This window comes from Vulpes lagopus, chromosome 12 (assembly GCF_018345385.1).
Source record: "Vulpes lagopus strain Blue_001 chromosome 12, ASM1834538v1, whole genome shotgun sequence".
Lineage (NCBI taxonomy): Eukaryota > Metazoa > Chordata > Mammalia > Carnivora > Canidae > Vulpes > Vulpes lagopus.
The window spans coordinates 52,888,434-52,916,393 of record NC_054835.1 but is presented as its reverse complement, the minus strand read 5'-3'; the positions used below and the strand labels follow the sequence as shown (position 1 = coordinate 52,916,393).

The following is a 27,960-nucleotide window of genomic DNA, read 5'->3' as shown; positions in this document are numbered from 1 at the left end:
GCACATAACACCCAGTGCTCATCCCATCAAGTGCCCACCTCAGTCCCCATCACCCAGTCACCCCAACCCCTTGCCCCCCTCCCCTTCCGCAACCCTTTGTTCATTTCCCAGAGTTAGAAGGCTCTCGTGGTTTGTCTCCCTCTTTAATTTTTCCCACTCAGTTCCCCTCCTTTCCCCTATAATCCCTTTCACTGTTTCTTATATTCCCCGTATGAGTGAAACCATACGATGATTGTCTTTCTCCTATCGACTGACTCGTGTGCTGATTTTAAAGACACCTTTGCTTCATCCCGATTGGCTCAAGATAACCTTCCTTCTTGCTTCTCCAGAAGAATCCAGAGCCCACGTCCCTCACCCCTTTGCCATCTGACTTTCATCCGACTCTATTAACACGTTACTTGCAAAGATTTCCTTGAACTTGTTTTCAGATTCCCCGACCTTTCTCATTTCTTATCCGTGACCTCAGCAGCCACTTGAAACCTGTACTCGCCCCACGGCCCGCCCTGGTTCTTCTCCCCGCTCAGGGCTGCTGTTTGTGTGCGGCCCGAGCCTGACTTTCCTGATCAGAGAGACGAGCACTGAGTCTCCGTGTGGCCGACTGGCCTTGGGTTGTGCGGATGCAGGGTGGGCTTTGCGAAAGGGGGGGGGTCCAGTGTCTGAGCATTCAGACAACTGATTCACACTTTTGTTTCCCCGCATTGAGGCCATCTCTCCGGTGCGCTCCCATTCACGCATGTGTGGGAATTTGTGTGTGTGTGTGCACACTCACATCTACACAGGCTGCCGTTTACTCCTACCATCGCTGCACACCTGTGGGTTTGAGCTCACATCTGCGCACACCACTGTTGGACCTCTGTGGGTGTTAGCTCATACTGGCTCACACCATCCCTACATCCCTGTGTGTGTGTGAGCTCACATCTGCTTGCACTATTGCTGAATTTCTTTGGGTGTGGGTCGTATCTGCTCATACCATCGTCGCATCTCTGCGTGGGTGTGAGCTCACACCTGCTCACACCATCGCTGAATCCTCGTGGGCATGACTTCACACCTTCTCACACCATTGTAGGACCCCTGTGGGTGTTAGCTCACACCTGCTCACACCATCTCTACATCCCTGTGTGGGTGTGAGCTCACACCAGCTTGCACTCTTGCTGAATCTCTTTGGATGTGGGTCATATCTGCTCACACCATCACTGTGTCCCTGTGGGCATGAGCTCACACCTGCTTGCACTGTTGCTGATTCCCTGTGGGCGTGAGCTCACACCTGCTCACACCATCACTGATTCCCTGTGGGTGTGAGCTCACATATGCTCGCACTGTCACTGAATCCCTGTGTGGGCATGAGCTCACACCTGCTCGCACTGTCGCTGATCCCTGTGGGTGTGCATCATACCTCTTCACACCATCATGGCATCCCTATGTGGGCATGAGCTCATACCTGCTCAGACCATCACTGAGTCCCTGTGGGCGTGAGCTCACACCTGCTCGGACCGTCACTGAGTCCCTGTGTGGGCGTGAGCTCACACCTGCTCGCACCATCACTGAATCCCTGTGGGTGTGCGTCATACCTCTTCACACCATCACTGCATCCTGTGTGGGCGTGAGTCACACCTGTTCGCACTGTCGCTGCACCCCTATGTGTGTGAGTTGGCATGTTCCCTGGAGAGAAACCTCTCTGAGGTTTCTACGTTGTGCTCCTGGCAGATGTCACTCAGGCTACTGCCCATCACGCCTCGTGCTTCCGCCTAGGAAGCGGCTGAAGAGGAACACGTTTTCGGCACCGGAGTAGTGTTGTAGTCCGGAAGTCGATGGCGCCTACCTTCATGATTCCTACACTCTTCTCTTTGCCTCCCCGACCGTCCCTCATCCTCCGTGTCCTCCTGCCAAGTCAAAGCAATAACCTTGTTAGATTTGCTGGGCAGGCTGTTGGGGAAACACTTGCACAACCACAGAGGTGCTCTCTCTAGGATGTTGATGCATCTCACACCCCCCGCCCCCACAGGAAGGACAGAGGTGCAGCCAGGCTCCAGGCTTCAGGGATAAGTGAAAAATAGACACAGACACCTCCAGGGGTCCAGTCTGCTTTATCTGTCCCTGCTTCTCTTCACATGCTGGTGACACCTGTCTCCTGCAGGCCGGCTTCTTCTCTGAGACACAGAGGAAGCATAATGACAGCTCCTGACCTCCCCGTCCTGCGGCTGCCGGTTCCTCTTCTCTTGCGCTGCAGGAAAAAGCCCAGCTCTGATCGGGCCCACTTGACCCGGTGCCCAGTCGGCCACGGCCCGGAGGACGGGTTCGCACGCGGTGGCCGTGACCACCGGGGGCCCACCCCGAGGAGCCCGCAAGCCACGGCTGGGCACACGGCGATCGTAGAGCTGGGGTGGGGAAGGCAGGCCCGTTCTTTTCCCCCTCTGTGAACATTCCCGTGACATGCCCCTGCTCCCTCTAAGAAAAATACCACCCGCCCCCGCCGCCGCCACCTTCATAGCAGCATCGTATTATAGACGAGCTGCCATCGGAGGAACAAAACACAGCAGTGTGGTCTGAGACGTCAACATCTGCTTCTTGCCTGGCTCTTAGAAATACTTCGGTGGGAGTCAGGTACGGAGTGTGATAAATGAACCTGTGCCTGAGGTTATTCATCATCCCGAAAGAACTGCCAGAGTCTAATTTCATCCGCAAGTCCTTCAAGGGTGTTTAGAAAGTTCTTTTCCTCCCAATTTCTTGAGGCCCTCCAGTCCACATGAGTCGCAAAATCATGAATCAGTGCCTCTCACGCCTCCAAGTGTCCCGCATCCAAGAGCTCGCTGTACCCCCTGCGTGGCCTGCGGGACAGTTGTGCCTCCAAGGCAGCTGGCCCCGGGCTGCCTGTCCCTTTAGCAAGACAGCTCCTCGGCCCTACGGGGACCGAGGCTGCAGGGGCTCTTCACGTGGAACCCCGGGGAGGACGGGGAGGGCAGCCACCACCTGTGTCCTCAGGGCTGCGAGATGCTCTGGGCGAGGTAATTCCCAGGGAGCGCAGGGTGGGTGATAGCCAACCCCCTGCTCCCCTGGCTTTGCCTGACCCCGAGAATTCCCAGTGTTTTGGTGGAGAAGAGCCTTCCTTTTCACAAAGCCTGTGAGATGCTGGGCTGACAGCTGCAGGCACTTCCAGGGAGGCAGGCATCCGGCTGAGTTCCTGCTACCACTTCCTTCCAGTGGTTTGTGGCACCCAGAGACCGGGATGGTGCCCCGGGGTGGCTTCAGCCATGCTCTCCCCTCTCCTGGAACTCCATCCCACACGAAAGCAGTTTTCCCAGAACTGGGAGATCAGGGTGGGAGCCTTCAGAGTGCAGCGTGGCCTCCTCCGTGACTGGGGTCAGGGCAGCACCTAGCAGAGTTTCCTTCGGCAGCCCCTGGCTTCGGGTAGGCCCACTCACCACAGGACTTGCTGGTGTTGGAAAATAGCCCTGCGCTGGTCACACTGCTGACCACCTGGTGTGCATCGTCCTGCCTCTTCATGGCTGTAGGGCTTCTTAGGTTTTCAGAGCTCCCGAAACCCCCAGAAGGATTTGTTTGTAAATTACAGAACAGGACCTTATGCACTTAAATAGTGTGAATTTGTCAGATCTGAGCAGATGCTTCCCTGCACACCACAACCTTTGGAAGTGGAGAGAGGAAGCTCAGGGACCACAGTGCTTCTCTGGCCCCTCTCCCACCCCTGGTCTGACCCCACTGCTGCACCTGGTCTGGCCCCACTACCCCACCTGGTCTTACCCCTCTGCCACCCCTGGTCTGACCCCACTACCGCACCTAGTCTGGCCCCTCTAGCACCCCTGCTATGACTCCACTACCAAACCTGGTCTAGCTCCACTATAGTACCTGGTCTGACCCTACTACCACACCTGGTTCATCACTGGGCCTGCAAGTTAATCCTTTAGCTGGAGGGCAACCCCCGCTGTACCTGTAGCAGTTGCATGACGTGGGGAGCTGGCTAGGGGCCTGAGTCCGGCATAAAGGAGGGTTCGCCGGCTGGAATAGCTCAGCAGTTTCTGTACCAGCGAAGGCATTCCCTCCCTTTTTCTCCATGGGAACACAGGGATCTGCTGTTTGTCTGGTTGCTGAAAACTGAAGCAAATTGGAATTGACTCTTGGATGTGGGTATTAAACAAGATGCCTTCACTTGCTGTTTAAAGATGTGGCTGTGTCATCTGTCCTCATTCCTGCCAACCAGGAGACACCACCTTCCCTGCTGTCTGCTGGGGTGGGTGGTGGCAGGGGCCGCAGGACAACAGTTTCTCTGGGTCCTTCACCAGAGACAATAGAATATGCCAAAAAAAAAAAAAAAAAAGCAAACTTGCAAACATTAATTATGGGGTGCTTCTTTTAATTAGAGGGTGATCCCGGTTGGAGTATCTTCAATTATCAAAATCTCTTAATAAACTCTTGAGACATGACTACAGACACTGATAGGAATGTGAGTTAAATTCAACTCTTCTGGAACACCTGTGTTTCTCGTCTTTCCCAACACTTTACCCACTACCAATAGTAAGGCTAGTAATCCATATTAGAAAGTGTATCGAACTACTTGAAAAAAAAAATGACACTAAGTAGGTCATTATTATCCTTCATAGGGTGTAGCAGGGATTCCGGGGCAATACCTGGCTAGTTGTGTCAACATCTTGTTTACTAAACGTGTAATATGATCAGAGATCCCACCTTCCTGGTTTCCCTTCCTGCTGGTAATCTGTTTGCGGCCAAAGATAGGCCAAGTGGGGGAATCAGCATATCGTGGGCCAGTCTCCCCCCCCCCCCAGAAGGCTCAGCCAAGCTGTGTGTTCAGCGTCGAAATAAAGACAGCAGGTGTGTTTGTGCCAGAAGGGCCAACCCTCTCGACAGCCAAAACCAAGCCCTTATGGCCCGGCAGCCCCTACTATGATGCAACACTGCTGCCTCACCTAGCATGTTGCCCATCTCCCAGCCCAGCAACAGTGCCCAGATGCGCAAGAGTGAGGAGGAATCAAAACTGAGCTCGCCCAGCAGCCCTTGAGGCTCCCAATGTCGCTAGGGGTGGGCATGCCCCCTGCCTCATGGCCCCCCATTACCAACATGGTCCCCTCCAGCCACAGATGCTCCAGGTGGTTATATTTCTATTTTTATAAAGATTTATTTATTTATTTTTGAGAGAGAAAGAGAGAGAGGGGGAGAGGGAGACAGAGAGAATCTCCAAGCAGACTCCCTGCTGAGCATGGAGCCAGACGCAGGCCTCGATCCCACAACCCTGAGATCATGACCTGAGCTGACATCAAGAGTCAGACACTTTAGTGACCCCGGTGCCCCTCTCTATGTTTCAGTATGTTACCCAGGAGGGCCTGGGAACATGTTCAGTGGCTGCTCGACCTCGCTCCTAGGACTGAGCCCATATTTAATGATGAAGCATCGTTGGCCAGAAGCATCATCACAAGGCGAACCTCCCCATTCCTTTCAACCCGGCCCACACTCAGTACCCACAGTCATCCCAGCCTGGGGAGCAGCTCAGTAGCTGCAAACACCTGTCTTCTCCCAGAGAGGGAGATTCTCAAGGTCCTTTCAATGAGAGAGTCAGACATTTCAAAACCCTCTTCCTTCGAGGTAATTTCTCCCACTTGCCTAAGTCCCTCTGGCTGCGATTTGAAAGTCATCCTCCTCTTGTTTTGTCCTTGGTGGAGTTGAAAACGAAGTAAGCCATCCTCTTTCACATCACTTTTCCACCTTTGGAATTGGTGATGGTAGTGGTGGCGGTGGCAGGTGGCGGCGGCAGCTATGTTTTTGGGGTTTTTCTTCTAAGATTTTATTTTTAAGTAATCTCTACACCCAGCGTGGGGCTCAAACTTGCGACCCTGAGATCAAGAGTCGCACGCTCCACTGACTGAGCCAGTCGCCCCTGCAGCCAGTTTTCATATTAAGCCCCGACAGGCTGTGAGCTGCTGCCTTCATTTTCATACTTAGTAAGTCAAGGAGAAAAAGTCATAACCTCACCCTTCATTTCCTGCGTGGCCATTGTGCTGACCTTCTCTAGACAGCTTCTGGCTGTGATGCCCGGAACGCATAGCTTGAGTACTTCAACTGGAGATCTAGCGGGAGCGTTGAGTGGCGAGTAACCAGGAGACCCCTGTGGTCCCCCTCAGAACAGCCCTGAGATGCAAGAAGTAACAGCACAGACACTGGATACAGAGCTGTGGCTTTCCAGCATCACAGAAGCGCAAAGACTGAGGTTTTAGGTCCCTGTGAGGCTGGTGGCAGCCCCCAGCTTGAGAGCCATCCAAGGGGCATGTAATCATGTGCTGTTTTGGAGGCTGGCAGGGTCTCCTGCAGACGACCTGTGAACTAGCCCACCCCTTGCCCCTAAAAATGAAGAAATGGTTAGCCCTTGATGGAAAAAGAAAACATTGGTTTCTATGGTCTGAATGTTTGTATCCCCCCAAAGTTCATACGTTGAAATCCTAACCTGCAACATGATGGTATCAGGAGGTGCTTAGGTCACGAGGGTGGAACTCAGGGATTAGTGTCTTATTCCAGAGGCTCAAGAAAGGTCCCTGTCCCTCTGACACGTGAGGACAGGTCTGTGAACGGGGAAGCAGGCTCTCCCCAGACACCCAGTCTGCCAGCATCCTGGTCTCGGGCTTCCCAGCCTCCAGAACCGCGAGAAAGAGATCCATGTGACTTACTGGCCGTCCCGTTGATGGTATTTTGTGATGGCAGCCCAAATGGACCAAGACACTCATTTTTAACTGTTCACTTTCCTACCACCTACTTAAACTCTTACAGTGTTCCAGAATAGTTTAAAACTGACGAAAAGTACCTCTTGATGGGAGGCCAGTGGTTCTCAAGAGGACACGATTTTTCCCCAGAGGACATGAGGCAATGTCCAGAGGCGTTTTTGATTAGCACACCTCGAGGGGAGGGGGTGTGAGCAGCACCTATTGGGCAGAGGCCAGGGATGTCGCTCAGCATCTCCCTAGGTACAGCCTCTTACCACACAAGGTCAGTAATGAGAAAATCCGCTCTATGCGCATCATCCCAAATGCAAAGCCTCATTATCCTTCTTTCATTTTTACAAGAACCTTGAACAATAGACCAGGACTTGAGCCATAGCCTCTTTGTTCGTCCCTTTCTCTGCGGGTGACAAGGAGGGATGGAGATTCAGGAGGGTGGGGGAGCTGGAGAAGCAGACACCCCCGCCCCCTGCCACTCACCCCCCCCCCCAGAAGAGTGGAGGGGGCAGGCTGGTCCTGGGACTCTGGCTCGCCCTGCTTCCACCAGACTCACAACTGCAGGGCTGGCATTCATCTTCTCTCTCTTTGCACCCGAGTTAATAGCAGTAGCTGTGAAAAGAGGCAATGGCTTACTGATAATATTCCAGTCACTTTGGTTTCTTGTCTTAATTACCTTCCTAATTTGCACTTTTGGTGGAACACCTGGGGTGTGAGCTCCCGTCGGCAATTTTTTCCTCTGCTCCTTTTCCACCCAGCGGGTTCTTTCTACCATCTGTTGATCTTAAGTATCTGCCTTAATTCTCTTATTTATGTTCTTTCTGTGTGTGTAATTTGTCTTGGTCTCTCATTAGTTTCTCTCCCGGGTATTAGTCTACCTTCAGACAAGGTAGCAACTGCATTCCCTTTCTCCATCACCTCTCCTTCCCCTTGCTGGGGGAACACTGCTTTGGCCACTTCCCAGGGCAGCTTGTGCTTTTGGGGCCAGGGGCTGTGTTTCCCTCCCCTAGGGCAGAGCAGAGAGGAGGGACCCCCTCGTTTTGCAAATCATCGCAGAAGGTTCCTCACTGTTAGCCCAGGTCAGGGTGGGGGAAGAGGGACTATGCATTCACTTTGCTCCAAACCTCTTTGGGTACAGATTCAGATGCCAGCTCTTGCCTCCCCACACACCTGGGAAAAAGCCATAAGCACAGGTGGGCAAGTGGGCGGGGGGGGGGGGGGGGAGCAGGGCACTGAGGTTCAAGGCCTGGCTCTGCTTCTCAGGGCTTGTGTCCCTTTGGGCAGATGCTTTTTCTCCTGCCGTAACTGGGTACTCACCTGCCCACCCTCCCAGAGCTACTATGAGCATTTATGCAAGTCAGCATGCTGGGACTTATACTAAATAACCAGAAGGGGTTAGTTTGCTAATTAATATAGGTCATGTGGCTCAGAGCTGTACTATCATTTACATTAAAATGACTAATTAGAGCAAAATCTTTAACAAAAGAACAGACCAACTGTTGTTTATAGTTTAGAAAAGCACATTTTTCTCAAAGGAAGGGATATGCCCCTCTGGTGTCATAAAACAAGGCTTGGTCCCTCCCTAGCTTTTGACACCTCTCCCTGGTGGGCCAGGGGTCTCTGGTGAAGTTCTTTACCTCGGAGACCCACAGTTACCCCTGAGAGTGGGTTGAGGTCTTGGCTGTGTTGGCACAAAACAAAATTGAGAACAGCAGGTTTGTAAACACTGGACTGTGATGGTAGGAGACTGGCCAGATGGAGGCATCTCAGATGTCCTCCAGCTTTCTGAGATTCAGAAGATGCATAAAAAAGGCTTCCTCCATCCTCCTAGAAAGGATGCCTGGAGCCCCCAGACATCTTCATCACAGCCTGCTCTCACCTAGGACACTCCCCCTTTCGAAAGATTGTCAGATGCATCAGGCAAAACTGGAAATGGGGAACATGCCTCCAAAGGTCTCCCTGGAGTTGTGGCTTCCTCTCCACCCTCAGAGGACATTTCTGGGAGAGGTGGAAAAGAACACACAGCCATGGAGGATGAAGAGCCTGGACCTCAGAACCAGAGCCCACCTGGGCCCTCAGACCAGCTCCCCCTCACCTTTGCTCTCTGATATGGGAGCAGAGGTGATGATTGCTACCTTTACTTTCATGTATAAGGGCTTCCAGAGCAATATCTGGCCCACAGAGGGCCACCAGCCCCCCATTTCTCAGAAGACAAAGCACAAAGATGCTAAGATCTTAGCATCAGAGTCATCTCAGAAGAAAGACTTGCTGAGTGAAGCCTCAGACTTTGCTAAGAATTTACATCAGAAGCCTTAACAATTAAGTAAAAATAAATCAGTTTTTAAAACCTTGATTTTTGAAACATCTGGTTGCTCTGGCAGTGTTGACTTGGCTGGCTACTTGGGTCCCAGAGCCTCTAGAGGCACTGTCTCAGGGGCTTCTCTGTAGTCTGCTACAGTGTATATCTTGTATGCTGGGAAGATGCTGTCGGGTTTTGGAAAGATGCCCCCCAGATCCCTAAATTCTGAATCTGACAGTGATCCAAGAGTCATGCCACATGATCTCTGGGGTTTCCTCCACCTCTAAAGTCCTAGGATTCTTTATCCCATCATTTGTCATTATGAGAAATATGGGAAGATGTTTGATGGAGCATCAGAATCCCAAATTCTCCAGCAGCAGTCTTCAGTGGCTATTGCTACCTAATAAGGTCCCCACAAGGGACTGATGCACAAAGGGTAAGGTGAGGCAAAAAAAAAAAAAAAAAAGCCCTTTATGCCTTCGCAGGGTCTTTGGGCTCCAAACCCCATTGTGGCCTCTCAGTGAACCAGACTGGTTTATACGTGATCTCTTACCCCTTGACATGGGACAAGTCTGAGCAGCCCTTTTGTCTCTTGGTACCTCCCAGAGTCATCATTACACTCCCAGCATCCGTGGCTGGCCCACCCCAACTAAGCAGGACACATAGGACAAAAAGAAACATTTCAAAGAGACAGTGAATCCCAAAAGAAGATAAGCCCTTCTCACTCAGTAGATTTTTTTCCCCCTTCCCTCTTTACAACACAAAAATTCCTTCTAGCCCCAAAAGTCCTTGGTCTTGCTTCTGACCAATCTTGGTAGTCCTCTTTCCTGTTTTGATTCAGAGGGGTCTTTAAACTCTCCCATAGCTATCAGAAAGTGTTTTAACATTATGGGTCTACCCCTCTGGTCCCAGGCCACTGGGACAGTTCCATTTTTTCCCATAACTCTTCCCTCTTCATCTTCCAACACTGTCAAAGGACCAGCATTGTCCTTTGACATTTGATCAAAGTCAGGGGCTTATTAAACTTGGCAGGCTCACTAGGCCCTCTGGAAAGGACTTGGGGAATCATCTTGCTCATCCCCAAGCTTAAGCTAGACTATAGCCACACCATCTCAGAGTAGACTGGAATAGTCTCCCACTTCAAGATGCCTCCTCACATGTCTGGGTAGATGTCATTGGGCCACCGCATCGGCCTTTGGACATCTTGTTAATTGAGCTAATAAAACCTTCTGTGTTTAGCTCAGGAGTCAGTCATCAAACTCTTTCTATAAAGGGCCAGACAGTAAGTATTTTAGGTCTTTGGGCCATATGGTCTCTGTCACAACCGCTCTTCTCTGCTGATGTAGTGCAAAACCAGCCACAGACAACTTGTCAACCAAAAAGCATGGCGGGGAGCCAATGAAGCTTCATTTGTGAACACTAGAATTATATAATTTTCATGTGTCATGGAATACTATTCTTTCTTTGATTTTTTTTCCAATTATTTAAAAACGTAACAATTGTTCTTAGCTTTCAGGCCATACCAAAATAGGAAGCGGACTAGATTGGGCCCCCAGACCATCATCGGCCAACCCCTGGTTTAAACTCCTGTTAAGTGGGTTTTCTGTTGCTGGAAGCCTGACACTGTCTCACCTGACACAGTGATAGTGATGAACCTTATTGAAAAACTGCTTCTAACCCCTCCTGCTTCTTTATGTCTGTTCCAGAGGGTCTTGCTGTCGGCGTTGGATTTGGGGCTGTAGAGAAGACGGCATCTGCAACCTTCGAGAGTGCCAGGTAAGCCAGCACCTGCTGCCCTAGAGCAGTGTGGCGCCGTACCCAGTGGTGCTCTGGAAATGCTAGTTACCTGGTTGGTCACCCCCAGCCCCACAAGGCCAAGACTGGTGGAAGTGTGGGTGAGATCAGGTGAAGCTTCCCTGAGAGAGGTTGCCCATCAAAGGAGCAGGTTTACCCCATTTGTCAGATAAGCTATCTAATGGGTAACCACTTTGAAAACATAACACGGACATAATCACCTGCGTTCCCCCAAATCCTTTCAATGTATAAAGACCAAAGACCAAAATAAATAAATAAATAAATAACAAAGTTATCACTGATGCTCTCAACTGCCCCCTCCTTTTGAAGCTCCCCCTTTTCCTCTCAGGACACTGAAGTCCCCTGGTTCCCCCACTTTGTGTCCGTTACTTTGCATGCTCTTCTGTGGGCTTCTCATCCTCTGGCCCTTTCCGAAATGTTGATGTTGCCCAGGATCCATCTCTGGGGAACCTTCTCCATTCCCAAGACTTTATTTTCCATCTACCTGTGGGGGATGCCAACACTGGTCTTCAGCTTAGATTGTTCTCCAGAACTTATCCCTGTGGGTCTAGCTACCTTGCACACATCTCTGCTTAGATGATTCTAAGGATCTCCACCCTCAGCTGATTGCCTCCACCCCCCATCATGCAAAACCTGTCCCCTCCAAAGACTTCCCTAACACTGCCTTGCCATTGGTTGACCAAACCAAACTCACTGCTTTCCTTGACCCCTCATTTCTATAGACAGTCTTCCATGGATGATCACCACACCTTATAAATTCTTCTTCCCTTCTACCTCCCTGGCATTACACAGGGTCTACATAAGGTGACAGCCCTGGGAACACAGAGAGGCTTACCCTTTAGCCATCATGGAGGTGGGCTCTACATGGCCCCTGGAGCCCACAAAACCATGAATCCTACAGCCTCCAGGCTTGTATAGAAGGCTGGAGGAGCCTTCTATCCAAGGGTGGCAGTGCCAGGTGCCTTTCGGAGACAAAAGAGCAAGAAAACGAGTGGACACGGTCATCGGGTAGAGACAGCTGGGAATGGTGAGGATGGACGTGAACCTCAGCTAGGCAGCACAGGCACCATCTAAAGGCACAATCATTTTGAAACTGTAACTCACGTTAAAGAGATTGCCTGGAGGCCACTGGTGTCTGACCCTCGTGTCTAGCTCACTTCACTGCTTTCTGACCAGTGCAATCTGAAAATAGACTTTCATTCCTCACAAGACACCATGTCCTTCAGCAATCAACCCTGTGTCTGTCTCCCCCAGCAACTCATTTCTCTAAGACCCCTTTTCCTGCCCTTCCCCAGCGGCTGAACCTGTGTGAGGCCTCCTTATGGCCCATCACTCCGTCCAGCTACTCCCTTAGCTGATGCGGGGCACCCACGTGTCAAGCATAGTCTCTGCCAGTCTTTAAATCCCACCGCCACGCATTAGGGGACATGTGTGCTCCTTGAAGCCCCAGACGTGCGTGTGGGCTGGCATGTTTTTAGTCAAAATTTTCCCCGTTCTCAGCTTCTCATTCCCTCCTGTCAGGCTCACAAGTCACTCTAGCGTCATCTGTTCACATGATGTCTATTGTGAAAACCAAATGAGAGGTAGACAGCGGGGGCGGGGGGGGGGGTGGACTGTATAATGTAAGAAATGTCACCAAAATCAAGGGCTAATTGTGACTCATAGCACCCTGCAGACTGCTCTTTCTCCCACTGGGAGAGGGTCGGGGAGTGTGGCTCTGTGTCCTCGGCACAGGTGTTTTGATCTTGGCCTCACTTAGACCACAAGAAACTTCAGAGTTTGCAGGAGCTGGGGGGACAGAGCAGCCCTGAGGGGCTGGCCCCGTAAGCATCCACGGGCCAGGTCCTTCCAGGGCACAAGCATTGGGCACGTTGCAGTAGGTCTGTGGCCAGGAGGTGACAGCCGTGCCCCGGGCCCTGCGCTCGCAGCCCGGGCTCTCAGTCTGGTGTCACCATGTCTCCTGGGACACTGAGATGTCAACTTAGATGTCTCTCTATTCTATCACCTGTATTTTCTGCTAATCTTCATAAATAATTCTGAAGGAAGTAGAGCAAAAGCCTTTCCAACCCAGCTCCTCTCTTCCCTTTGACCAAACAGGCTCTCTTGGAATTACATAAACGCTTAACAGGACCCTCCAACTGGAAATGAGCTGGGGCTACAGGCCTTGGGATTTTCAGCCTCCCCAAACCCCCTGCTGAATGAGCTACTGGAGGGGGGGTGGTTCTCACACCCCCACACTCTAGCCACCCCAGCCACAGCCTGCAGTGGGTCTGGGGAGGGCGGGCTCTCCCTCCAGCAGACCCTACCCTTCAGCCCACTTGCCCAACCATCAATCCATATCTAGCTCGTGATTTGGGTTCTTCCTTTCCAAATGCCTGTGATCCTACTCTGGAGCAGGGACAACACCCAGCAGCTTCCCCCCCACCCCCTAGGACCAGGTTTGTTAGCTTCCTCTGCCCTCAGCTCATGGTACAGATGAGTTTCCATAGGAGGCTGGGGACCAACGGGTGGTCGAAAGGGGGCAAGGGAGAAGGAGAAAGGAAGCGACAGGCTAATAATGCTGCTACGTGGGCCACAAAAGCAAAGTCATTGGATGATTAAACGCATCTCCGCATGAAAGGAGACAGGTTGTGCTTTGTGAAATTCCAGCGCCATGTGCTGAACAAGCGGCACGCTTAAGACATGACATGGGGAGCTTGAAAATAAAGGAATGAGAAAAGATACGAGGTGTGCGTGGACCAAAAGAAAGCACGGGATGGCAATTTTAGAATCAGACAAAACAGGCTTTGAGGCAGAAAGCCACAGAAAGAATAAAGGTCAGGACTTCACAAGGAGAGAGACAGTGCACCAGGAGGATATAATGGGCTTGCATTTGTATGCGCCTGGCAACGCTAAGTCTCAAAGGGGTTAAGAAAAATGGTCGGAATTGCAAGGGAAAAAAAGACAAACCCGCAGTCCCGGTGAGGGTTTATGATCCCCCTCTCTGGCGCTGAGCAAACAGATAAGAAGTTAACGATGCATGTCAGGGACAGATGTAGAACCTCAACCCAGCGATGAAAAAAACCTACGTTCTTTTTTAAGCACGAATGCATGCGTGTTTCCCAAAATCTGTGACCTCAGTGTGACATAAGTGAAAATCACTAACAGGAAAGATAGCCAAACTGTGGGTTAGTGGGCAGTGAAACCCGCAGGCACCATAAGTCAGGCAGAGCGGAAGCTCCAAGGGAGGGATGCCAACCAAATCTGTATCCTTCCCTCACGTCAGGGGCGCTTCGCAGAACAGGTGGTATCTCATCAGGAGCAGGGAGGTGGTCAGCCTGGGTAGGTGGAGATGACGGAGGCAGGGAGTGCTGTCAACAAGTGCCCAGGTAGGGCTCAAGGCGGAGAGATGAAGTCACCGAGGATGGAGTTCACTGGTGGTTTCTAGAAGGCACGCCTGATGGCTGGAGAAACACATCACTGAGCAAGGGGCTGGCAGTTTGGGTGGGTTCTGGCACCGGGAAATGACCAAGCCCAAGAGGTGATTTGAACAGTGATCTGGCTCTGATGGGATCACTTGAGGGGAAGAGATAGACCAGTGGAAAGAATCCAGCCCTTGACCGAATGCGTGTTGACGGCCCTCAGCTGTGTGCCTTCACAGCTACCAGGAGGACAAGGGAGGTGGCGACAATGTGGGAATGACGGGGCGGGGGCCAGTGGGAGGAAGAGGTTTTAAATGCAGAATGTCCAGACGGCATCTGTCAGCAGATTCGTAGGGGTGTAGAAGGGAGAAAGGAGAATTCAGGTTCGGGCAACAGGGAGACACAGGTGATCACGGGGCGCCACGGAAGGGCCCGGAGGGAGAAAGCACACATTTGCACGGACTTGGGAGCAGGAGTTACCTTGCATGTGCCTGACGTACAGGCGGATGAGGCTCGCTGCTGTTCATTTAGTGCAGGGGGTCAGCAAACTCTGGCCCGACACCCGGTTCTGGAAATGGCATTTTGTTAGAACACAGCCAACCCCCCTTTGCTTTACAGATCATCTGTAGCTCCTTCTGTGCTGCGATAGCTGAGTTGGGTAATTGCCACAGAGTCGCGAGGCCGAAGGCGGAGAGTATTTACTGTCTGGCCCTTTGCAGGCCGTCTCTAGACCCTTTGATTTAGAGGAAGACCATAATTTTAGTCCAGGCCTGTCATCAAACGCTCTGACGCCCACTTTTGACTTCTTCCTCGCGCCCTGTGTACGATGCCTCTGGAAGCGGGAGGTTCTCTCCTCACCCACATGGCATCGCAGCCACCACCGGAGAAGAGAAAGGCGCAAAGTGAATGCTCCCGGGAAGGCAGGTGGATTCTGACCTGGGCTCGGGGGCGCGTGATTTGTGTATGGCTGCTGCCACCTAGTGTTGTGACGCTGTCATTTCACCTTTACGCTCCCCCCCCCCACCCCCCACCCCAAGGCCCTCCTATGCTCCATCCACCCTCCCTGGATAGCTTGCCTTGCCCTCTTCATCCCGAATTCAGCATCCCCACCCCCGCCCCAAATTGCAAAGAATCTCAGCAGCAAAGGGCAGCCTTTAAAGGGGAACACGACTTTGCTTCTTTCTGATCTGGTCCCGTGGCAATTTCTTCTGGTCTCACCACAGAGAAATTCTTCAGACCACACGTCCTTGGGGAGTTTGCTGCGAGAGTAGTTTTCCTTTCCGAAGCGGCATCACCTCCAAAGGACGTGTTTCCCAGAGAGGAAGCAAGCCCTCGCCTCTCCCCTGACTCCGTGGCACACATAATCCAAACCTGCAGGGAGAACAAGCTTACTTAGGCGGAAGCGTTTCGCTTCACGTACCACTTCCGATTTAGGCTTTGACCAAGCACACACTTTGGGAGACGTCTTGGATCCTCGAACACACCCCAAATGGCAGGTGCAATGGGCTGTGTGCGGCCGAGGAGGCTGGCTGGCTGCAGACTCATGGTGTGCCATGCATGATCCACAAGACACGTTCCCAAGTTGGGCCTGGATGGGTCTCTCGTGTCTTGCCAAGTGCCCCCAACCGGCTAATGCTAACTCACCGACACCCAGATGCTCGGGAAAGGATGTCTGGTCCTTTAGCTTGCATTCCCATCTAAGATAAGGTCACTAAGTGGCCAGGGTGGGGGGAGAGGGAGACATCAAAATAAAGTGTAAAGAACTATATTTGCCTCCCAGATCAAGGAATGAGTCATAAGTCAGATATATGCTTTCCGCGGCTTAAAAACCAATACATGTGTTGGTGTATTAAAACCATCACTCAAGACAGCAGTCATCGGTCAACCAACACAAGCAGCCATTTGTTTAGAAACAAAAATGGCAAGAGACACATTTTCCTGGTCATCGGTCCACAGCAACCAGTCGATGAGTTTGTCTATATGTGGTGTCACCTATTACTTGTGTGCTTCTGTATGTCCAAGCAGTCTCCCTACTTCGGTTCCAGTAAATTCTTGAAAACAGGGTTGCAGATTAAATGTAGAGAAGGTCAAGAACAGGCTGTGATGGGGAGGGGTCTCGGAGAACTAACGCGTAAACTTCTTTATCGTAGTTCACTCACACATCTGCCATAACCGCCCCCTCAGTTCAGGCCGCTCTTACGGGGTCCGCTAGGCCTCCCAGTGGCGAGACCAGCTCCAGACTTCCAGAGAGTTCTGAGGGACCCTGAGGCTGCCCACCTTGACCTCTCCACCCACCCACAGACTTGGGTCACATCATTCACCACCACCCCCAAGCGAGAAGGGGGGCCAGAGCCCAGCCCGGTCTCTCTGAACACTGGCCTTCAGTCTGAGAAGCAGAAAACCCAGCATGGGGACAGGAAGGTGCCTGGGATAGGAGACACCTTGACCCAACCACTGCCACCCTGCTTCACCGCAGAGTGGCCTGCACCCTGTCCACCTTCCCTGCACCACAAGCCGCGCCATCCTTCAATCACTCCAGCAGACCTGGGAGCGAATTCTTTTTTTCAAGAATTTACTTATTTATTCATGAGAGACACACAGAGAGAGGCAGAGACACAGGCAGAGGGAGAAGCAGGCTCCCTGCAGGGAGCTTGATGCAGGACTCGATCCCAGGACCCCGGGATCACGCCCTGAGCTGAAAGCAGATGCTCAACCACTGAGCCACCCAGGTGCCCCGCTGGGAGTGAATTCTTGTGTTGTTCTGCATTTGCAACAGCAGACTGGGCTCTCGATTTTATTTTCTGCCAACAAGCCCTCCTCCTGACCCCCCATCAAGCTACCTTGGCTGGAATTCTAGGGTTATCTATCAGCAGCTCTTTCTCTGAAATTCCTCTTTCCAGTCCTCCCACTCATCCCTTTACCTTGAATTATGAAGAGCCCGTGGAATTTGCAGGCAGGCGGGCAGGCGGCAGGTGTCACACAGTGCCACCAGGCGGTGGTTTGACATCATCGTTGCCAGGTGATGGGCGAACAATGAGAAGGGAAGGGAAAGGAGGGATCCAAAGGCAGCTGAGACATGTTGATGTCTGAAGCGGTGGGCGTCTTAACAGAAGTCGTATCTACAGAAGTGGAAGACCGTGTACTATATATGAGCTTATTTAAAAAACCTGTGTGCATTTTTATAGCCTCTCTATATTCTAAGCTGTTTTGATCCTGATGGTTCATTGAGTTCAGCCCTGACGGCTGTGGCCCCACTCTCTTATTTTCCCCTGAGTCAGCCTAACAGCAAAGCTTTTGTGTGCCTCCCACCCCACCTTCCGGGAGGAGGGAAAATGTGGGACAACAGGGAAAGAACAGCCTCTCTGCACCCTGACCCTCGGCACCTTCAGGAAAGCAGTGGCGCGACGGGCCTGACTGCAGAGCACCCAAAGATCCGCTAGCTTTTTCTTTATGTTTTGGGGGTAACACATTTATTTTTTAACGACTTTTTAAAAAAAAACATTTATTTATTTATGATAGACATAGAGAGAGAGAGAGAGGCAGAGACACAGGAGGAGGAAGAAGCAGGCTCCATGCCGGGAGCCCGATGTGAGAGCCAGATGTGGGACTCGATCCCGGGACTGCAGGATCGCGCCCTGGGCCAAAGGCAGGTGCTAAACTGCTGAGCCACCCAGGGATCCCCTCTAACGACTTTTTAAAAAAAATAATACTGTTATAAAAATTATTCTATTAGTCCTGAACATTAAGGATGGGCCTAAAAGCCTGCCAAGCACTTGGGCGGAGACAGACTTAGACTGAGCTGTACTTTGTGGACCATTGTGGAGCCGTTCTCTACGCAGAGCTATTCCACAGTGCTCCCCACAAGGGTTTTTTTTTTTAATATTATGTAATTTATTTATTTGAGAGAGAGCAAGTGAGAGAGAGAGAGAGAGCATGAGCCAGGGGGAGGGGCAAAGGGAGAAGCAGACTTCCTGCTGAGCGGGGAGCCCAACATGGGACTCGATCCCAGGACCCTGGGTTCATGACCTGAGCCAAGGACAGATGCTTCACCAACTGAGCCACCAGGCACCCTTTAAAAAAAAAAAAAAAGATTTTATTTATTTATTCATGAGAGACAGAGAGAGAGAGAGAGGGAGAGATACAGGCAGAGGGAGAAGCAGGCTCCATGCAGGGAGCCCCATGCGAGACTCGATCCCAGAACCCAGGGATCATATCCTGAGCTGAAGGCAGGCACTAAACTGCTGAGCCACTCAGGGATCTCCAAGAGAGGGAATTCTTTTTTTTTTTAATAATTTTTTTAAATTTTTATTTATTTATGATAGTCACACAGAGAGAGAGAGAGAGAGAGAGAGAGGCAGAGACACAGGCAGAGGGAGAAGCAGGCTCCATGCACCGGGAGCCTGATGTGGGATTCGATCCCGGGTCTCCAGGATCGCGCCCTGGGCCAAAGGCAGGCGCCAAACCGCTGCGCCACCCAGGGATCCCCATAGAGAGGGAATTCTTAACGAGGGATCTTGACACTTGAATTTCCTTGGTATTACCCAGGAAAAGAGCAACTTCTTTTGGAGAAGGGCCCGATATCGGAAGGCACTAAATTCCTTTTAATTGAAAAATTCTGTTTCTTCTGCTGTGTGGACGTGGGGGCTCCAGAACAGGATAATATTTTAAGGAAAAGGATTATTGTTTTTAAAGATTTTATTTATTTATTAGTGAGAGACAGAGGGAGAGAGAGAGAGAGGCAGAGGCACAGGCAGAAGGAGAAGCAGGCTCCATGCAGGAAGCCCCACGTGGGACTCGATCCCGGGACCCCGGGGTCACAACCTGAGCTGAAGGCAGATGCTCAACCACTGAGCGCCCCCGGCATCCCCCCAGGGTTAATTGTTAATACACATCTGAATCACAGGGGTGTAAATCTTGATACAGACGCACACGGAGTGCAGTGCTTGTTTGCCCAATGTGGGGTTTGGGGTGTATCTGAGAGAAGGCAAGTAACAGGGACTCAGTCAATCCCAGACACTTGTGAACCTGCTTCTGACCGGGGGAAGATAGCAGGTGTCACTCACTCACGGGAGGGAGTTTGAGCGCCCGCTGCCTACAGCTGCTCGCATGCGCAGGGCACCCTGAGACACCTGTGAGAAGACATTTTGGGGAGGTGGCCCTGCTGCAGCACCCTCCCCTCCCCAACCCAGTGCACCCGAGAACACGTGGAATATTTAACAGCATGGACCGTGGAGCTAGGCCACCCCGGTTTGACTCCTGGCTCTGCCACCTGCTGGCTGTACAACCAGAACGGGTTCATTTTTGTTCTGTGCCTCAGTTTCCTAATCTGCAAATTCCCACAGTAATAATAATAATCAGTGGTCATAGTAGTAGTGGGAGTAACGATAATAGTGTCTACTTCATACGTCGTTCTCAGAAGTAACCGAGCGTATATACACGAGCACCTAGATCAGTGCCTGGTGTACAGGAAGGTAGTGTACAAGGTGGGTTGTTGCTTCTTTTTCTTTTACAACGTAGGTATTGGTTTTGCTTATTAATAGGCCTGCCCACTGCAGACGCTATAGATAGATGTCCGGCCCATTTCTGCCCCAGCCCAGGTTCCAGGACAAGGACTCCCAGCCCCCTGTCTACACAGAAGGACAATTGGTTTGGAAGTGGCTTCCACAGTCTACATGGGACCACACGGGGCCAGGAACGTGGGGGTCTCTAGGTGTGTGGGGGGCTGGTCCTGATGCTGCTGCTGACCTGTGTTGTGGGCCCCATGTCTAGCCTCCTCTCCCTGATTTTCCCCTGGCCCTCCCGGGCACATTCTGCTGCCATGTCTCAGCAGGGAGTCTTCAGGCCCACTGTCCCTTGCTCTGAGGCTGCTCCACCAGCGTCCTCGGCCTCTATCACGTGGCATATGCTTTTCTCCATCCTGCACCCTTGTCTGAACAGAGCCTGGAACACGTTTTCTGTTCTCTGCACAGGACCCAGGTCCAGGCTGTGCATGGTCGGCGCTGCACCCGGGACATTGTGGAGCGGGTGGCAGGGGCGGGGGGTGGGGGGACGGTTGACAGCCTGCCTGGAATTCTGTAGGTGGTTTCGTAATGCACAGCCCCTGCCAAGGGCACGAGCTGCTTCCCCCTTTTTTTTACCCCACAATTCCCTGGACTCACTCACAGACCTCGAGTTGCTTGTACCAAGCTGTGCAGGAGGACGGACAGGGCGGTGATGGGAATGGAGGAGAGAAAAGTCTGTGTCGTCTCCAGTGCCTGGGAAAGCCACAAAGCAGCCACACTGCTGTTCTCAAAGAGCTTTGTAGGGTCCCTGCCTCCCCCCGCCCCCAAAGCCCGCCGCGGGCTAAACAGAGTGCACGTTGTGTGGAGATCTGTCCCCCGTGCCAAGATGTCCAGCCCTGTCGCCAGGGACGTGGGTGGGGGTGGCTGGAGGCAGTGGGGGAGGAGGAGGGGGCCCAGCATAAATGGCCCCTTGTGTGGCAGACAGGGAGAAGCTGCTGCTCCGCAGACAGGAGGCAGTGCGGCCGCCTCCCTCCTTGTTCAGAGAGCGTAATGTGCCTGGGTACGTCGGAGGGACCCATCACTGCCCCGTCCGGCCTCCCACACAGCTTGTTACAAGCAAGGAGAGGCTGAGAGCAACAGTGTTTTCCAGAACAGACTCTAAGGGAGCTCTCGGCGCCGCTTGGTTGGGGTGGTGGTCTTCCCTTCACTTGGTTTGCCCTTGTGACACTGGTGGGGTCGGCCGTCGCTCTGGGCTTGATCACGTGCACCCCTCAGTGCTCACTGCCGTCCCGGCGTGGGGATGAGGGTGCAGAGCCTGGGAACTTCCCGGGAGGGCATGCTACGGCAAGTGGAAGACCTGCAGGGTGTAGCTGAGGTCCGGCCAGTGCAGAAGCCCACCTCCCCACCCCCTGCCTCCAGCATCCGTGGAAGGGTCGTGAGAGCTGACGTTTACCGAGTGCTCCCACGTGCAGACCCTGCGCTCATCGACGTGCATATCAGCCAATCCTTGCAGCTGCCCGTGACGTTGCCATGCCCATTGTACAGATGCGAGATGCCCTTCACAAGTAAAGGGCAGAGGTGGGATTTGAACCCCGGCAGCCTGGCTCTGGAGCGTGTGCCCTGAACCATTGCCCCCTCCTGCCACCCAAGTCACATACCAGAGAGGCTTCAAAACTCACCCCCCTCCCCCGAAGTGGTGCCAAAAACAGCTTCAGCTTGGCTGTAGGACAGTCTCATGCCCTCTGTGGCTGCTCTCGCATTGGCTATGGGAGGTCTGATTCCATTGTCCTTGTCCCCTCTGACATCCTGTCTCATGGCCGTGTTGGGAGTTGGAGCCGTGTATCAACGTCCACAGTGGGGGACAGACTATCTGGCCGGTCTCACTGAGTGCTTATGTCAAAGGTCATGCTGAGCGTCGCTCCAGACGTCTGTCGCTGCTGTAAGAACCCTGCCCCTTGCCTGGTGTCTCCACGCAGCCGGATGCCGAGACAAGGAACTGGGGAGAGGAGAAAGCTCCAAAGAGAAGGGACAGAGATAATCTGGGTGGCAATTATGTCATATCTGGGTGGCCACTTCCCCACCCCACCTCCTGGGAACCAGCATGGACCACCGGGCTACGTCACTGGGTGGATAGAGCAAGTTACCTGTCCCGTGGGTTCCCAAACAAGAGGAGGTGGTTGGCTGCTTGGACGGAAGCCCCAGGTATTTTGGACGATGGCGTTGTAGTAGAATTATGTCCCCCCACCCCCACCCCCAGGAAGGTGTGTTAAATGTCCCGATCTCCCGCACCAGTGAATGGCCATCGTCCTGGGCAGGAGGGTCTTTACAGGTGTAACTAGTTAAGCTCAGGTCATGCTGGCTTAGGATGGGTCCTAAATCCAGTACGTCCAGTGTCTCTATAAGATGAGGAGAAAAGGCACAGACATGCACACACACAGAGGAGGACGCACAGACATGCACAACACAGACACACGGAGGGGAGACTCCGGCCGGGTAAAGACAGTGACGCGTGACGTAGCTCCAAGCCAAGAACGGCTAAGGGAGGAGTGGCAGCCGCCGCCAGGAGCGGGGAGAGCCAAGGGGCATCCTTTCCTGGCGGTGCGGGAGGCAGCCTGGCCCTGCTGACCCCTTGACTCTGGACTTGGAGCCCCCCGAACCGTGAGAATAAGTCTCTGTGGTCTGCAGCCACCGTGTTAGTGGCACTCGGCTCCCGTTGCCACAGGCCACCGACACGTCGGGTCTCCACCTGCCCCATCCGCATCCTCTCCACCCTCTGACCCGCTCGTTTCTGTTCGCTTCTGCCCGCGGAGGCCGTGGAGGCCGCGGAGCCCTGCGCGTCCCTCGTCACCCACGTTCTTCTCTTTCCGGACACACGTTGTTTCCCTCGCCCCTTCGGGAGCTTTCTTTGCTTGTCTCAGGACGGAGTGATGGTTCTGCTGTGCTGTATTCCTTAGGTCTCTCTCGTGTTCAGCTGGGACCAAACCGGGGGAGACCAGTGCCTTTCTCCTCCACGCGGCTGCCGCCTTCAGACGCGGGCCCATGGTAGAGTCAGGGCTGTCCCCCGTATTGGAGCTGTTAAAGTGTCGTAAGAAAGAGGCCTTTGTCACGGGGAGCACGGCCCTCGGCTCAGAAACAGAGACAGATTGTGCCAGAAAACAAACAACAACAACAAAAAAAGGTTCGACCACAGAATTCTTTGGGACTTCAGTCATCAGCCTGTCGCTTGTTCTTAAAAGACACGTTTCCTTTCCTCGCTGTAATTCCATCAGATAGGCCGTCAGGCTTTAATTCTGCCCAGACCCGGGCCTGGGGGCCCCACCCGGACCGCCTGTGCCGGGCCTGCACCCCATTCCCTGCTGGGGTGACCTCATGCCTGCCTGCCTGCAGGGTGGGGAGCCAGAGGGGCCCCTCCACCCCACTCCACCCCACCCCGGGGCCTGGCCGCTCAGGGGGCTGGGTGAGAGAGCGAGGACCCAAGTCAGGTGAGGGAGAGGCACTTGGAGAAGCCGGGGAGGCCCACGTATAGATGCCTTAACCTGTGAGGGCAAAGATTTGTATAACTTTGCATTTGACCCAGGAGAGCCTCATTTTATGCAGGAGAAAAATAGAAATAAAGTGACTTGTCCAAAGCCACCCTGTTCACTGATGTCAGGCCGTACCTGCCTGCTGGGGACCAGTGGCCACAATGCCCTGGGTCCCAACTCAGGGACGGCCAGGGGCCCTGAGGCCCGAAGTAGCTGCTTTTCAGCCTGTGGGCCACAGAGCCTCAGCCTCTCTGAGCCAGCTTCCCCCTTGACCGTCTCTGATCACATCTGGGTTAATGTTCCCCAACTCTGGTTTGGGACCAGGCACGACAGTCACATCCCAGACCCAGTCAAGAACTCGGTTCCACAGCTCTGCTTCAAACATACCAGCTTGGGGTCGGGACCCCAATTCAGCAAGCTCCGCCGTGCTGTGGCTGCACCAGCCACGACTCTGGGAGGAAAGCAGGGAAGAGGGACTTGGGGTCCCCCTACCCCCATTCCTGCTGTCCCTCATGAACGGGGATATGCTTCCCCGGCCCGCCTCATTCCCAAGTCAGGGGGACAGAGAGGCAGCACGTCGGAGCACACAGCCGCTGGCCTAAGGTGACCGTTCCATTACAGACGAGTGACACGGACGGAAATGACAGCTTTGTTTTACACGTGGGCAGATTATTACATAACCTTCAGGACTTCACTCAAAATGAAAAATGCAAAAAAAAAAAAAAAATGCAGCGTGTCCCTTGTTCAAAAAAGCAGGAAAAAAGGGACACCCGTGTAGCTCTGTCAGTGAAGCATCTGCCTTCAGCTCAGGTCATGTTCTCAGGGTCCTGGGATCGAGTCCCGCTTCGGGCTCCCTGCTCAGCGGAGAGTCTGCTGCTCCCTCTGTCTCTCCATCCCCCTCTCCCTTTGTCCCTCACCTCCCCGCCACCCCCCCCCCCCGCCCGCTCCTGCTCTTATGCTCACTCTCTCTCTCCAATAAAAAGAATCAGGAAAAAAAAAGCTTTTTCCTTCTTCCATGAGATCTCTTTCCGCCAGTCATGGTGTTTTGTTTCGGTTCGAATTTTTTTTAATTGCAGTAAAATATACGCAGCATCAAATCTACCGTCATTTCCATTTCGTGGGTGCAGCCCGGTGGCAGTTAGTACATGCGCATTGTTGCACAACTGTCACCACCGTCCGTCTCCAGAACTCTTTCATCTTACAAAATGGAAACTTTGTCCCTGTTAAACAGGAGCCCCCCAAGCCCCCTGCCCTCAGCCCCAGGTGCTCATCAATCTTCCATCCATCTCTGTGAATTGATTACTCCAGGAACCTCATGTGAGTGGAGTCACACGTCCTGTTGTGTCTTTGCGACTGGCGTATTGCACATAGACTAAGGTCCCCAGGGTCCATCCACGCTGCAGCAGGTGTCAGAACTTCCTTTTTAAGGCTGAATAATATTCCACCGCACGTACATACCACATTTGGTTTATCCATTCGCCCGCCGACGGCCTGCTCCCACCTCTTGGCTATCATGATAAGGCTGCTATGAACACGAGTGCACAAATATCTCTTCAAAACCCTGATTTCGATTCTTTTGCTTACATTCCCAGAAGTAGAATAGCTGGATCACAGGGAAATTCGATTTGCCACGGCGTTTCTTGTTTGCTTCTCAATGTTGGGCTCCCTCGGGCACAGGGGCTCTGTGCCTGGAGGAGCGCAGACCCTCACAGGCTGCCGGGGCCCAAGCCCTTGACCCTGACCGGGTGCTTGGGGTGTGTGCTTCTGACCTGACCTTCCCGGGACCCCCTGAGTGGCTGCACTGGTTGCTTGGCCCTTCATGCAGGAGAGTAGAAAGAAATTAGGGAGAGAAAGGGAGGGTGAGCGGTACAGTGAGGCCAGGTGAGGTGATTTTGAGTATGTGCATATGAAGATTTGTGATTCCAGACTTTTCTGTCCGTTGGTTCAGTCAAAAGAACCTTTCATTGTTGGCCTCATGCATCCAGCGAGGTTCCCTCTTCAGGCAGGTGGGAAGCTCCACGTCTGGAGCTGGTCTGGACCAGAACCCAGGTCTGGACCTGGAAGTGCGTACCGTGGGCTCCAGGGGAAGTCCTGTCTTGCTGGCAGTTTGGGGGCGACGGCCCCATAAACACAACGGGGTCTTGTTCTCTGGGATGTTCACACCCAGGCTTCCTTTTCTAAGCCTCAGTTTCTGCATCTGTAAAAACAGGGTTTCCTTGAGGAGTAAATGGAAGCGAAGGTCAAGGTGTTAGGTGGTGCTCTGCTGTGTAGCTGTGAACACTCTCCGCAGCGGGGGTGTGGTGTTCATGGCTGTGGCCGCGTTCCTTCATCTGTGGCCGGAGCGTGCAAAGGCAGGATGGGTTAGAAGCTTCTCCACGGACTGGCTAGCCGCTGGAAGAGCATGTCTCTCGCTCTGACTTTGCATTCTTCACGGCGTCTGCTTGTTAGTAACACGCAAGCAATTTGTGTCATTAAACATGACCGTGATGTCATCGCTATGACTTGTGTGCCGTGTAACATGCAGACGTCTCAGGAACCCCACATGACCAGTTGGGACCCGCTCCCCAGCTGAAAACTAAAATAAAAAAGGTTCCTGACATAACATGCCCCTCGATGTGCCCGACAATGGCTTAGACATTAACATCTATTATAACCACTATAAATGTACCTAATAACATTTTTTTGTAACAGCTTTATTGTGATATAATTCACATAGTATATAATTCACCCATTTATAGTGTAAAATTTTTAGTATCTTCACAGAGCTGTGCAGCCATCACCACAATCCATTCCAGAACATTTCATCACCTTAAAAAGGAAGTCTGGGCACTTTAGCCATCACTCCTCCCACCCCATTTCTTCTCAACCCTTCAATCCCTGGCGACCATTAAGCTACTTTCTATCTCTATAGATTTTCTTATTTGGGACATCATATATATATATATAGTCATATAATAATGATCCTCTGCAACTGGCGTCTATAACTTAGTATAATTTTCCCAAGTTAATTCATGCTGTAGCACGTACCAGTACTTTGCTGTTTCTTATGGCCCCAATAATATTCCAGGGTATGGATGCACCACATCTTGTTCATCCATTCATCAGTTGATGGACACTTGGGTTGTTTCTACTTCAGGACAGTTGTGAATAGAGCTACGAGGAACATCTGTGTGCAAGTTTTTATGTGGACATTATTTTCAGTTCTCTTGGGTAGATACCTAGGAGTGGAATTTCTGGGTCCTATGGTAAATCTACATGTAGCATTTGAGGAGCTTGCCCCACTGTTTTGAAAGCAGCTGCACATTTCCCGTTCCCACCAGCAGTAAAGGAGGGTTCTGATTTCTCGCAGCCTCACCAACACTTGTTGTTGTGTGACTCGATGACAACCATCCCAGAGGGGAGTGGGATGCCATTGTGATTTCCATTTGAAATTCCTCTATGGTTAATGATGTTGAGCATCTTTCCATGTATTTGCTGGCCGTGGGTTTGTGTTCTTAGGAGAAATGTCTATTAATGTCCTTTGTCCAGTGTTTAAATTGGATCATGTGGCTTTATTACTGAATGGCAAGAGTTCTTAATGCATTTGATCCAAGTCATTTACCAGATATATGATTTGCATATGTTCTCCTATATTTGGGTTGCTTTTTCGCTTTCTTGATGGTGTTCTCTGAAGTACAAATTTTAAATTTTTTGATGTCGAATTTATCTCTTGGTTTTTTTTTTTCTTTTATTGTTTGTGCTTTTGATAACATATCTAAGAAACCATTGCTTGATGCCAGGTTATAAAGACTAACTCATTTGATTCTAAACATTTTATAGTTTGGGCTGTTAAAGTCTTTAATTCGTTTTGAGTTAGTATTTGTATATGGTGTGAGATAGGGGTTCAATTTCATTCTTTTGCATGTCAATGTCCAATCGTTCAGTACTATTTATTGAAAAGTCTTCTTTTTCCTTTGAATTGACCTGACATCCATGTTGATAATCAATTTACTATAAATGAGAGGGTTTTTTTCCCCTCAGCTCTCAACTGCATCCTGTTGATCTCTAGGTCTATCCTTATGCCAGTATATCATAGCCTTTGAGTACTGCAGCTTCATAGTAAATTTTAATTCAGGACATGTTAGTCCTCCAACTTAGTTCTTCCCTGTCAAGATTGTGTTATCAATTCTGTGCCCCTGGTGTTTTCATATAAATTTTAGCATCAGCCTATCAATTACTGCAAAAAAAAAAAATCAGCTGGGATCCCATTACTTACCTGGTCTGTGGTACAGAACTCCTTACCTTGCATTTCATGGGTGCTGAGCCTCATCACCCCAGGCTCTGATGGCATATTCTGGCTGCTTGAACCTGCTTCTTCTCCTCTACCTTTCTTTTTACCTGGATTCTTCAGACTGTCTTGTCTGCTTGAATTTTGAGCTGCTTACCTGTCCTTCTTCATTGGTGCTAACTGTTCCCACTGCCTCCTTATCTCCAGAATCCTGACCTTTGTTTCCCCACCTGGACTTAACTCTTCTTACATCCCATCCTGATACCAACTGGCCTCACCTCTCCCCAATCCTCCCATCTGTCCCTATCGTTGGTCATGGTTTTCTCTGGCCTGCCTCATCCTGCTGTTGATCATATGTCAACTGTGACCCCATGGTATTGACTTTCAAGGTGAAAAATTCAATTTGTTTCCCTTTGTGATTA

General features: G+C 51.8%; 1 protein-coding gene across 2 annotated transcripts in view; it reads left to right on the top strand.

The window, feature by feature from the left end:
* SLC39A11 (solute carrier family 39 member 11) overlaps positions 1–27,960 on the top strand; it is a 328,137-nt gene that overhangs the window by 254,625 nt on the left and 45,552 nt on the right. For both annotated transcript variants that reach the window (XM_041724574.1, XM_041724573.1), the window contains exon 7: positions 10,737–10,806. In XM_041724574.1, the coding sequence (XP_041580508.1) occupies positions 10,737–10,806 (70 nt within the window). The remainder of the gene's footprint in view (positions 1–10,736; positions 10,807–27,960) is intronic.